Consider the following 13,066-nt stretch of genomic DNA (forward strand, 5'->3'; position numbering starts at 1 on the left):
AAGGTGTTAACATAATTCAATCACTGTCCATCATTCAACGGTGTTAAACAAGGTCTGGGACTTGGTATACAGAGACCTCACTCAGCCGGCTTAAAAACCTTTTTAACTTTTTATCAAAGATACAGAAAATGAAAGACAGCGAACGCATTTGAAATGTAAAGTATTAAGGCTTTCATTTTAACAACATCCCTTGTTTCTTTTCTATCTAGCTGTAGATAGTTTTGTTTGAGTCTCTTAGATGATATTAAAGATGGTGATAACTGTCATCCCAGGTGGTGTTTGGGATTCAGCTGGACTTGGTAGGGGTAGTAAAACCACCTGGGTGGTCCCCCCCTCTCTGGCCAGGACATCTCTCAGGATCAGGATGATGAAGGCCCAGGGTCCCAAGAAACAGCTGAGGAGGCAGCTATGGTAGTGAAGCTTGCTCTTATAGCTTCTGTTTTGTTTTTTCTTACTTTCCCCACAATTTTTTTTCTTTTAAGGACCCAAAAAGGGAGTGATGGTGGAAATAGCCCATTTCCCTTATTATTTTGTCTAGTAATTAAGTTTAATATCGGACATACTAATTTTGGCTTATTAACTTCTGGCTCGGCAGCTCTTCTTTTTAACCAGCATAAATTTTAACAGTTTTTGAATCAGACTAACTTGTTTTTTTTATTTAGACTAATTCAGTTATTTTGTCTCCCTTTTGTATTCCCCCCCCCCCCATCAACCCTTGTTATCACAGAATATTGTAACATTTTATGAATTTCTACATACATTTTACAGATGAGCTCACAATGTGGGTAAATTTGTAGGCTCCATTGTCATAACAGGTCCCACAGGGGTCAGTCTGGAGTCCAGTACTATTCAATATTTTCATTAATGATTTAGAGCAGCGGTTCTCAAACTGTGGCTTGGGACCCCAAAGTGGGTCACGACTAAGGTGACCATATTTCCCTATGCTGAATACGGGACACCTGGTAAAATTACTCATACTCAAACGACTTCAACGGCAATCACTCAGAACTATGCAGTCCAAATGTTCATATTAACATCAAGTTGACTGAGCCCCTGTTAAAAAGAAATACTGCATAGTTGGATTCTTTTTATTTACCTTCCTATCTTTAAGGCTTTAGGGTTCACACAGGGTGAGGTCACTCAAACACTTCCATACATCTCTCACATGCAGGGGGAGGGGTGACAACTGACCGACCCTCCCCTCCCTGCCTGGAGCTCTCTGCTCTCCCTCCATGCCTGGCTGAGCCCCTGGGATGGACCCGCCTCTCCTGGTACCTGGCGCTGCATCTTCCCGACGTGGGGGGGCACGCAGGGTCACATGCCTCCCTCCCCAGATTTCTGCCCCGGTTCATACCAGAACATGGCCAGCAGCAGCCTTTCGGCACTGTGCAGCAGGGAAGGAATGGGAGCTGCTTCTAGCCGCAGGGTGTGGGGAGAGGAAAGGATGACCTGACCCGTGTCTTTGCAGAACTCATCTCTTCCCACCACCACCCACTCCCTGTGACTGGAAGCAACCTGTCCCTTCCTGCCTGCAGTGTCAAAAGGCAGCTAACACCTCCAGGCTGCTGCTGGCCACCGACATAACCAAGCCACCACCTGTACCCTGACTCTATAGCACGGGCAGAAACGGGTTAAGCTCTAAGGATGCATTGTGCACCAGGGCCCAGGGAATCTGACTGCAGGGATGGGTGAAGAGGATGCTGAGCCCTTGCCCAGGGGGATGCAAAGTCGGGGCGCGAACAGGCTGGAAATTGCTTCTCTCTGCCCCCCGCCACTCCAGAGCTTAGCTGAGGGGCAGAGAGGCTTCCCTGTGCCAGTGCTGTGCAGAGCTCCTCCTGGCGAGCACCCTGGGCCGGAGGGTCTTGGGCTTTTCTGTGTTGCCGGCTCAGCCAGAGGCAGTGGTGGAAGGAAGGAGCCTGCTGACCAGACTGTTGGTGAGCTGAGCACTCCAACCAGGAGCTGGTTCTCTGCACAGTGCTGGGAGCAGAACGCATCCCGCCGGGGGGAAGGGCAATATGGAGGAGCAGCAGGAGCGAGGGAGATGAAGGGGCAAAGCGGGGAGAGGATAGCGAGAGGGGAAGCATGTAAAGTGCGGATGGGTGGGCAGGAGAGGCGCCGCCTGGCACCTTCCCACACTCTCCAGGAGAAAGCTCCGGGCTGGGGCAGGGGGTGAGGGCTCCCGCTGGGGGTGTGGGCTCTGGGGTGCAAGAGAAGGCTCTGGGCTGGGGTAGGGGGAAGGTCCGAGAGCAGAGCCTTGGGGGGGGGGGGAGAAGAGGAAGGGGGTCTGGCCCCCCTCACTTTTGGGAAGGCTCCGACACTCTTGTCTGGTCAAGAAAGTCTCCTTCAGGACTTCCTTTCCATCCTAGAGGAGATTACAGACCCAGTCCTGCAATTTTTCCACATACCAAATTCTCATTCAGTGAGTTCCTATTGAGCTTTTTATATAAAGGGAAACTGAATGACCAGACAAGAAACTGATCAACATAATCTGGCATCACAACACGAGAGTATGGAATCTAACAGATGCTTTTTTTCTGAAAAATGATGAAATATTACTATGTCTATGTACTAAAGGATCATCTTTATAATGCTACTTTTAATGAGAAAAGTTGTCTGCTTAAAATTGTTTAAAAAAATAAAAATAAAAAAAAAAAATCTACCTACAAGTAGATACCAGTACTTAATGCAACTGGGGAAATAACTATGTTAGCACTTAGTTTTCTTTTAATTAAACCTTATATTATCATCAAATTATGGGTTTAAAAGATCTCCAAAATGTAATGAAATAAACGTTACACAGATGTTCACCAAAAACAAGAATGTTTTTACTTCATAGCAACCAAATAGGTCAAACCACTTCCTTTTTCAGACAAATCTCAAAGGACCACAAAACAAATGGTTTTCTAGTGGATTTTATATGTCTATCCCTGCTAAAAGGAAACAGTGCTGTCCAAAAAATTTGCTTTCCCATGAAACTGTTGGATTCTTTTTAAAATTAAAATCACTTTGCCAGATATTTGCTTGAAAACTATACATACATGTTAAAAATAAAGTTATTTTAATATTGCATGATTTTTAATGAAGATGCACACAAGTCAAATAACTACTTCGTATGAAGAGACTACAAAGTGAAGCACTCAAACCCAGGAATGCCCAAGTAAAGTTGTGTGGACTACCTTATTCTCTGCTCCCAGGTGCCTTTAATTACATGATCACATATGATATATTCCTGCCTCAATCAGAGCACAGTACAGATGTGCTCAGGGAATGAGTCAGTTCTTAAATAGTTATTTTTATCCGGAAGGTTCAGCATGTGCCTATGTACCTTATTAACTACACATGCACTTGTGACGGGTTGGATCACAGAAACCCCCTTGGGAGCTGCCACCCAATGTACCAAGACTACCCCTGCTTCTGTTTTCCCTGCCAGCTCAGGACTCCAGCACCCTGTCTTGCTGAGCCAGACACTCCCGTCTGCTCCAACGAAGACCCAGGGTCTGAATCACTTGTTCCAGAGCTACAAGTTTACCCGAAAACAGCTCACAGAAGTGTGCTTGTCTTTAGTGTGCTTGTCAGATGCCCAACTCCCAATGGGGTCTAAACCCAAATAAATCCGTTTTACCCTGCATAAAGCTTATGCAGAGTAAACTCATAAATTGTTCGCCCTCTAGAATACTGATAGAGAGATATGCACAGTTGTTTGCTCCCCCAGGTATTAATACATACTCTGAGTAAATTACTAAATAAAAAGTGATTTTATTAAATACAGACAGTAGGATTTAAGTGGTTCCAAGTAGTAACAGACAGAACAAAGTAAGTCACAAAGCAAAATAAAATAAAATGCGCAAATCTATGTCTAATCAAACTAAATACAGATAATCTCACCCTCAGAGATGCTTCAGTAAGTTTTTTCTCAGACTGGACACCTTCCAGGCCTGGGCACAATTCTTTCCCCTGGTACAGCTCTTGTTGCAGCTCAGGTGATAGCTAGGGGATTCTTCATGATGGCTCCTCCCCCCTCTGTTCTCTTCCACCCCTTTATATATCTTTTGCATAAGGCGGGAACCCTTTGTCCCTCTGGGTTTTCACCCCCCCTCACTGGAAAAGCACCAGGTTAAAGATGGATTCCAGTTCAGGTGACATGATCACATGTCACTGCAAGACTTCATTACTCACTTGCCAGCACACACATACACAGGAAGACTCACAGGTAAACACAGTCATCTGCGGATAATGGTCCTGTTAATGGGAGTCATCAAGATTCCAAACCATCATTAATGGCCCACACTTTACATAATTACAATAGGCCCTCAGAGTTATATTTCATATTTCTAGTTTTAGATACAAGAGTGGTACATTTATACAAATGGGATGATCACACTCAGTAGATTATAAGCTTTGTAATGATACCTTACAAGAGACCTTTTGCATGAAGCATATTCCAGTTATATTATATTCACTTATTATGTTTTTATAAAACCATATAGACTGCACAACGTCACAGCACTCACACCCTTTACTAAGGCCAATGTTTCACCAAGATGTATACTTAAATATCTTGCTGAATTCTAGAACTAAAAGGAGAAAAGGATCATACAGGGGATGTTTCATTTGCTGTACACCATACACTTTTTGAAATTAATTAACCTGGGGAAACCCTGCCTCATTCAATCACCACAGTCCACTGTCTCATTCATTGTCCATCCTGATGCACATGTTGCATGAGAAGAAATACTATGTGATAACATAACCAACGACTATACCTTGAAAGAATGCACTCAAGGAGGCGCTGCACAAAAAGATACAATATAAACTCTTCAGAGCAAGGATTAAGTATAAAACAAGAGAGAACAAAGAGATTAGGGTTGCCAGTTTTGGTAGGATGTATTCATGGAGGTTTCCTCACATGACATACTCTTTAATTAAAGATTAATCTTTAATTCCTGGAGACTCCAAGACAACCCTGGATGGTTGGCAACCCTAAAAGAGATACACAGGAGAGTACAAGGAAACTAGACAACAGGGGTCAGCATGACAGGTAGCACACTAACAGCCTAGCTGTTGTTTTGGGTGTGTTTGTTTGTTTGGTTTTTTTTTTGTGGGGGGGGGGGGGGGGAAAGCACCAAAGAAAAGGAGAGATTTAAGGAGAGTTTTAAAGGAGAATAAAGTGTTAGTGCGAGGATGTTCATGGGGTGTGTGTATGAAAATTTAACCAAGTGAGCAATGGAACATGGCACTAAGGGCAAATCAGAGCAGGAGTTGAAATCTCAACAAAGGATGAGAGATGATAGGTAGGCTATGAAGGGCCCTGGAAGTGAAGACAAGGGGCTTATGTTTGATGCGATAGAAAAGAGGGAGCCCATGGAGGGATGCAAAGAGACGGGTGACACGGTCAAAGCAACAGGTTAGGAGAACGATTTCTGAATGGATGTCACTGAGGCAAGTTTGCATTTGTCAAGGCCAGAGAGAAGAAGTTGCAGTAATTGAGACAAGAAGATAAGAGCCTTAACATGAGTTTTAGCTGCGCAGACAGACCGAAAAGTACCTTAGAGATGATATGCAGAAAGCACCAGCAAGATTTAGAGATAGCCTGGATGTGAGGACCTACAGAGAGGTCTGAGTCGAAGATGACACCCAAGATACAGGCCTCAGCGACAGGCAGGATGGTGCAGTTGTCCACAGTGAATGAGAAAGGAGCTAGTTAGGAAGGCTTGTGGGAAGGTGGGGCGGGGGGCGTTGGTGATGAAAGGGAGATGGGGCAACAGATGGAGAGGTAAGTTGGGGGGGCAAGGATGGGATTTTTTTTAAGATGGGACAGGCTAAAGAATGTTTATGTTGTATGGGGAAAGAGCAAGAGGAGAGTGACAGGTTAGGAGAAATGGAAGGGATGAGAACGGACATGAGAAAGATCGGGAGATGGAATGGGGTTATTGAGGCAAGTGGAGAGTTTAGAGCAGTGGTTTTCAAACTTTTTTTCTGGGGACCCAACTGAAGAAAATTATTGATGCCTGCAACCCAATGGAGCTGGGGATGAGGGGTTTGGAGTGTGGGAAGGGCTCAGAGCTGGGGCACGGGGGTGAGGGCTGCGGGGTGGGGCTGGGAATGAGGGGTTTGGGGTGCAGGAAGGGTTTCCAGGTTTGCGGGGGCTCAGGGCTGGGGCAGGAGATTGGGGCGTGGACTTACCTCCAGTGGCTTCTGGTCAGCGGTGCAGCTGGGGTGCAGAGGCAGGCTTCCCGCCTGTCCTGGCACCACGGACCGCGCTGCACCTGAAGCAGCAGGTCCGGCTCCTAGGCAGAGGCACGCAAGCAGTTCTGCCTGGCTCTTGCCCGCAGGGACCGTCCCCACCCCCAACCCCAGCTCTCCTGGGCCGAGTGTGGAACCAGTGCTCGGGGCAGGGGCAGCGCGTGGAGTCCCGTGGCCCTACTGCCTAGAAGCCGGACTCGCTGCTGGCCACTTCCGGGGTGCAGTGCGGTGTCGGAGCAGGTAGGCACTAGCCTGCCTTAGCTGGGCAGCACCACCGACGGGACTTTTAATGTCCTAGTCGGTGGTGCTGACCAGAGAGACCCAGTGCCTTACATGCCGAGACTGATTCGAACTTTGAAAAATGCTGGTTTAGAGGACAGCAAACTTCTGCATGTGAGAGGGAAGAAGGAAAGAGTTGTGGGAGGGGGAAGAAAAGGCAAGCTGAGGGAAGAGGAAAGTCACATTTTGTCAATATTCTCCAGTGTAAAAAACGGCAAGATTCTATGCAGAGATGGAAGCAGAGGCACAAAGAGGGAGGGTTTGAGTAGTTCATCTTGTGGGTGAACTGAAGCATATATTCTACAAAGACATCCAATCTTGCTTTAAAAAGTGTAGATCCTCAGTTAGTGTAGTCATAGCTCCACTGACTAAGTGATGGAGAATTTACCACACTCCTTGGTAAGTTGTTCCAATGGTTAATTGCCCTAGCCTCTTAAAAATTGCCCCTTACTTCTAGTTTGAATTCTTCTAGCCACTGGATATTGTTATATATTTGTCTGAGAGATTAAAGACCTTTTTAGTATTATCTTCTCCCTGTGTAGGTACCTATAAACCATGTTCAAATTGTCTCTTAACTTTCTCTTTGACAAAGTAAATAATCTGTATTCCTTAAGTCTCTCGTTGTAAGATCTGCTTGCCAGACATCAAATCATTCTTATTGGTCTTTTCTGAACCCGTTAAAAAATTTTCAACATCCTTTTAAAAAGTGTTGACACCTGGCCTGGACACAGTATTCCAGTAGTGATCTTACCAATGCCATATGCAGAGGCAATATCTTCCTATTCCAATTTTATATTCTTCAGTTTGTACATCCAAGGATCACATTAGCCATAGCATTGCAATGGAAGCCCACATTCAGTTGGTTATCTACATTATCCCCTGTCACTGCTTTGCACTATATAATCCCCTGTTCTCTATGTATAACCTTATACTTGTCTATATTAATACATATTGTTTCATTGCATCATGACATCCAAAGAACTATGTGTAAGGGACTATTCATTATTTACCACCTCATGAAGTTTTGCAATCTCTGCAAACTTTATCAGCAATTATTTCATGTTTTCTTCTGATGATTGAAAGGAAACATTCAATAGCACTGGGCCAAGAACAAATCCTTAAGATTTCCCCATTAGATTTAAAAATATAAATGATTAATGGGAATCATTTATCAGTTAGCTAGTTTTTAATCCATTTAATGTGTCATGCTGATTTCCCATAGAACTATTTTTTAATCCAAATATCATGTAATATATTAGAATTCTATAAGGTATTTGACATGACCAGTTATCTTTTGCAACCAAACTTGTAATTACATCAAAGAGCAAGGCCTATTTATCATGAAACCATCCTGACTGATATTAATTATATTTCTGTCCATTAGTACTTTACTGATTCAGATTCATATCAGCTGCTCCATTATTTTGCCTGCGATCAATGTCCAGCTAACCAGTCTAAACCAAGGTCATCCCATGTACCCTTTTTAATTATTGGCAGAACCCAGGCTCTCTCTATTTGGAATTTCCCCAGGTTTTTGTTTTTTAATTAACATCAATCCTCAGAGAGCTTCTTAACCAACTCTTTAAAACTACAGGTGCAAGTTATCCAGACCTGGTGCTCTGAAATTAGACATATGTAATAGATGCTGGTTAACATACCTTTTGGTTACTGTTGGAATTTAAGCATATCATATTATATGAATACAGCATATAGTTATGGTTCCAAACACAGAAAAGAAATATTTGTGTATAATATATGATGTAGTGAATTTCCAGTTCACATGGATTTTTCAGTGCATATTCTCCCTTCCACAGGCTTTTACAGAGAAATGGAAAATATGGGACACAGAAAGGTTGACTTGAGCCTAAGAATATTTATTTTTAACTCCTACCATACTTAAATTACTTTTTTTGAAAACCAGTTTTAATTCTTTTACCTGTTTTTCTCAGGGCACTTTTGCCTTTATTATTAAATTTATCCATTTGTAGGTTAAAGGATGATAACTGTGCTTTTCCATTTAGACAGAGTGAAAGCAGACTTACTACATTTGCTTCGTCAGTAAGCTGTTCTTCTGTGGCCTGTGTGAAACGTGCTGGTGGTTTCAGTCTAGTTCCTCCTGGGCAGGTGCCTACACCACAGCAACCAACACCACACTTGGCATTCTCGTTGGCAGTTCCAGCAGAGAGGTCAAGGATTGAAAGAACCTGAATACTGAATTACTCTTTCATGCAAAGAAATGCCTCAGAGTTCAGGACTGAAGTACACAGTTTAGGGAACAGTATGGAGAAGTTTACATTGCACTGCTTGTGCTGTAGCTGTTTGGGAAGGGTGAAGGGATTTGTATCTCTGTGAATTCAGCACCTTATATAAAGTTAACTTTTACTTTGTTTAAAAACCAATGATCCCAAAAAAAAAAAAAAAAGCTACAAATAAAAAAAAGAGTAAGTGACTGATCTTGCAGTCCTTTCATAAGCAGAATTCCTGATGACCTGAATGGGAGAGAATATGCAACAACTGCCTAAGTGGCACTGGAATCAAATTCAAGAAAACGAATGTAACAGAACTAGAACTGATCCTAATACAAAATAACTGGAGCCATATTCTGCCATAAATTTTTATGCAGAATGATCTGATCTGACTAAGAATTTTAAGGCCTGGAAATTATCTCAAAAGAAACTTTCATTATTTATCACTACACAAGCATAACACCTGCTACCAAATGCAAGGACCTCAGATACCCAAATGAAATACTATCACCATACTAACTGCAGCAAGTGACATTTCAGTCTAATAAAGTAATAAAAGACATCATTTCAAGCTGGGGAAGGAAGGGGAATCAACATCTTTTCCTGAATTAAGTACAAAGAGCCTTGTAATTAGAACACAACAGACAGCTGAAATAAAACACTAATTAATTTGGATCATATCTTACTCCTATTCCATGCACAGAGCCCCTTTGAAATCAACGGGAGTTTTGTGTGATAATAGATGGTATGACATGGGCCTTTATGCCCACATTTATACTACCGGGAAGGGGTGGGGGGGAAGAGTTTAAACTAGTAGGGAGCATGTCCTACATTTGACAGCTTCTCTATCAAATTTTATTTTTCCTTTTTAATGATAATGCATACCGGTTTTCATCCACACATCTCGAAATATTTTACTAAAAGAGGTGCATATAATTTTTCCCATTTACAGATGAGGAAATGGAGGCACAAAGAGGTGAACTCAAGCTCACACATCAGGCTAATGACAGAGCTGATAACAGAACTCAGGTCTCCTTAATCCCAGTCCAATGCCCTAGCCACTGAATAAATTCATTTATTTTTATGAATTGAACACCTCTTTATGTGGGTCTTTCAGCGACAGGCAAGAGAAAGCTATTTTTAACATAGTAAAAATGGCATTTTAAAAGCTCAGAAATCAGCACGGAGTCTCAGGGCAGGTGTAGCTAAAACTGCTGTTAATTCATTTTAAAACTGACTAGATTTCAAGTTGACACTTAACTCTGTATATATAATCTCTTGTCATGATATGGTCAATTTTCTTACCACTTGTCATTCCAAAATCTAGTTAGTTTAAAATAATGTTAAACTAATCCTACTCTACCAATGGAAGTTTTGAACAAGAAAAGAAACCAGGATTAGGCTTTTTCTTATGAAAATAAGTGTAATAATCACAAAAGGCTAATGTAAGAGTTCAAATACGCTTAATGTAGAGACGGGGCAGTTTCAGTTATTTGGATCTGTAATATTATAACGCTGACTAAGGACACTTGTAAACTATCCAATAATTTGACCACCCTGAATAGTACATTTTTTATTAAATGAGATGTGACAAATAATCCGAGAAGAATAATAGAAGTGACTTTTTCAGTAATAAGTAGATCCATTTTGAGGGTCCAATCTTTGCAAGGTGCCAAGTACTTCAAATCCAATGTACCTCAATGGGAACTGAAGGTGCTCAGAACCTCAAAGTAGGCTCTCTGCACCTTGCAGAACTGGACCTTAAGGCTGAAGAAACCAATTTTTCCACATACTCTGCAGTGTGAAAGTTATTTTTTTTTTGATGATTCAAGCTCATACAAGTGAAAAATATCTATATTAGATGGATTGAATGTCAATAAACAAGCATATTAAAGTATCCTTCATATACATGAAAATTCAGTGATATACTGCCGATATACCCTTGATGTAATATCAAGTTGTTTTAAAACATTAAATCTTTCATTTACTATTTTTCTGCTATTTACTACAGTGTTTTCCCATTACTATTAGTAGTAGTAAAACCACTTTTTTTCCCTTTTCTTCTTTTTAAAGAAAAGTCGTATCTTATTGACAAAACAGCTGAGGGAAATAATTACTGAGAAATATTGATGTTTGCAGACAGACTGTTCGTAGGATATTTTTCTGTGATGTTACTGATGCATCATGGCATTTTTTCCACTTGTCAAAACAAATACCACACCCACTTTATTTCAGAGTTCTTCCCTTACTATTTTAAGAGCTAGCAATCACATTACAACTACTAATCTTACCACTCATTACTTGACATATTTATAATGAAACAAATATATTCATCCATACACAATTACTGTTTATTTTATTTGGAAGACATCTTGATTAACAACCTCGTCCTGAAAAACTACCTTTGATATGGACAACAGTTAGTCAGCATCCTTATTAGTGATAGCATTGAGAATTGGTTGGTCAGACAAAAAGCTTCACACAGACAATGCATTTCAGATTAAACAGAGAAAGCCCTGGTGCAAATCTGTTTGGGGTCTATTAGCTCATGTAGTTGTACAAACTAACCCCTGAAAGGTCACAATTGTACTAAAAGATGGTGAAAGAGGCATGTCCTGATTTTCTAAGATGTGGATTTGGAAACATTTACATTACTACCTATGGAAATTGTTTACCTTGTGTAAACTGGATGAACCACTCAGTGATTATCATTGCACCTACATTAAAATTACACACAAATGCAGGGCTGTTGCAGAATATAATTAGCCTTTTCACTGTACATTATTTACTGCAAAACACACACAATTTTTGATAGGAGCAGCAGCTGCATACAGTGTGCAATGATTTCACTGTGCTGAGACACAAGAACAAACAACTGGCTGTCAATATAACACCATGGGGGCAAGTCAACTGTGAGAGCTGGCCAAATGTAGATGCACACAGTGAGTTCTACTGTCAGGGTGTTTAAATCGACTTCTCTTTTCCAGCATTCTCACAGACCCTAAGCAAGTGTGCATTCATTTTTCCTCCCTCAGAAATGTTTGACCTTTTGGGGGGTAGGAGAGATTCATAAACTAGGGTGCACAGAGCCCTCTATTGTTGTCATTAGCACATGGAACTTGAGCAAGTCAATCCTAATAGGAGCAATGTCCCTAGACTAGGATCAGCAAAGACTGGCAGTACTTGCACATCCCTGCCAGAAGGATAAGGCCCATTTCTCCTCCAACAACATTCCTCTTTATTCAGGATGTAGAAGCCTGAAAACTATTCACTACTTGTTATTATAGTCACTTCCCTTGGTTTTCCCCAAGAGACATTAATAAATATGTAAAAAGAAGGTCTGTGGGGGATAGTGTGGGGGCTGAGAGAGATGTGTATGAATGGGATTGTTATGTGGAGGAGGGAAGGAAGGGCAAAGTGGATGTATGGTGGGGAACACAAGTGGGCGAAGGGTAAGAAGGACAATACGGCAGGGTGGGGGGACCGGGTAAGTGCTCTGCATTAAAGATGATGTGGGGGAGGCACAGTCGGGGATGCGGGGAGCAGGATGGGAGTCATGGGGTATCCCAGGGCGCTCAGCAGGAGTGGTATGTGGTTGCAGGGGAGCAAAGAGATGGGGTGGGGGGCAGGCAGGAAGGTGTGGTCAGTGTTACGAGAAGGGGCAGCACGGGTGGGAGGCGATGGCAAGGAGGGCGCAGCGGCGGTGGGCTGTTCGTGCGTGGGAGACAGGATCGGCGTCTCCCGGGGAGCAGGACGCTCCAGACAGGGAGGGAGACACCCGCTGCCCTCCCCACCAGCAAACACACAGCGCCCAAACGGGGAAAGCCGGGGGCGGGAGGACGTGTCCCCCAGCTCAAAGCCTCACGCACGAGAGACCAGGTACAGGAGACCGTGTCCCAGCCAACACCCGGCGGCCCAGCCCCCCTCTACCGCCTCCCCCAACTCCGCCGCCACTTACCGCCACCGCCGCCCTCCTCGTCCATGTCGGGCGCCGTGAGCAGGACCCTCGGGAGCGGCAGAGGCTGAGCGAGGCCCGGGGGTTTCCCCAGCTCCCGTCCCGTCGCCCCCCTCAGACTCACACACACAGAGCAGCCGCCCCGAGCCCAGCCCTGGCAGCAGCAGCTGCTGCCTCTCCCCAAGCCGCCCGCCCCCTCTCATGTGACCCACAAAGAGTGGGAGGGGGAAGGCGGGCCGGGCCCAGCCCTGGGCTGCCTCATCCCCAGCCTTCACTCTGGAGCGGCACAGCGACCGCCCACCCCTCTCTGGGGGCCGGGGAAGGGGCACCCCGCTGGCCTGGG

The 13,066-nt window shown here is 43.5% G+C and overlaps 1 protein-coding gene across 2 annotated transcripts in view; it reads right to left on the reverse strand.

The window, feature by feature from the left end:
- The window catches only part of CYTH3 (cytohesin 3), an 84,858-nt gene extending 71,999 nt beyond the window's left edge, over window positions 1-12,859 (reverse strand). For both annotated transcript variants that reach the window (XR_003369737.1, XM_026650673.1), the window contains exon 1: window positions 12,727-12,859. Coding sequence is in view for 1 of the 2 variants with exons in the window: in XM_026650673.1 (XP_026506458.1) it covers window positions 12,727-12,751 (25 nt within the window). In the remaining variant the exon portion in view is untranslated. The remainder of the gene's footprint in view (window positions 1-12,726) is intronic.
- Between the last annotated feature and the right edge of the window lie 207 nt (window positions 12,860-13,066).

The sequence above is a fragment of the Terrapene carolina genome, unplaced genomic scaffold, assembly GCF_002925995.2.
Source record: "Terrapene carolina triunguis isolate 2854851 unplaced genomic scaffold, T_m_triunguis-2.0 Scaffold93, whole genome shotgun sequence".
NCBI lineage: Eukaryota > Metazoa > Chordata > Testudines > Emydidae > Terrapene > Terrapene triunguis.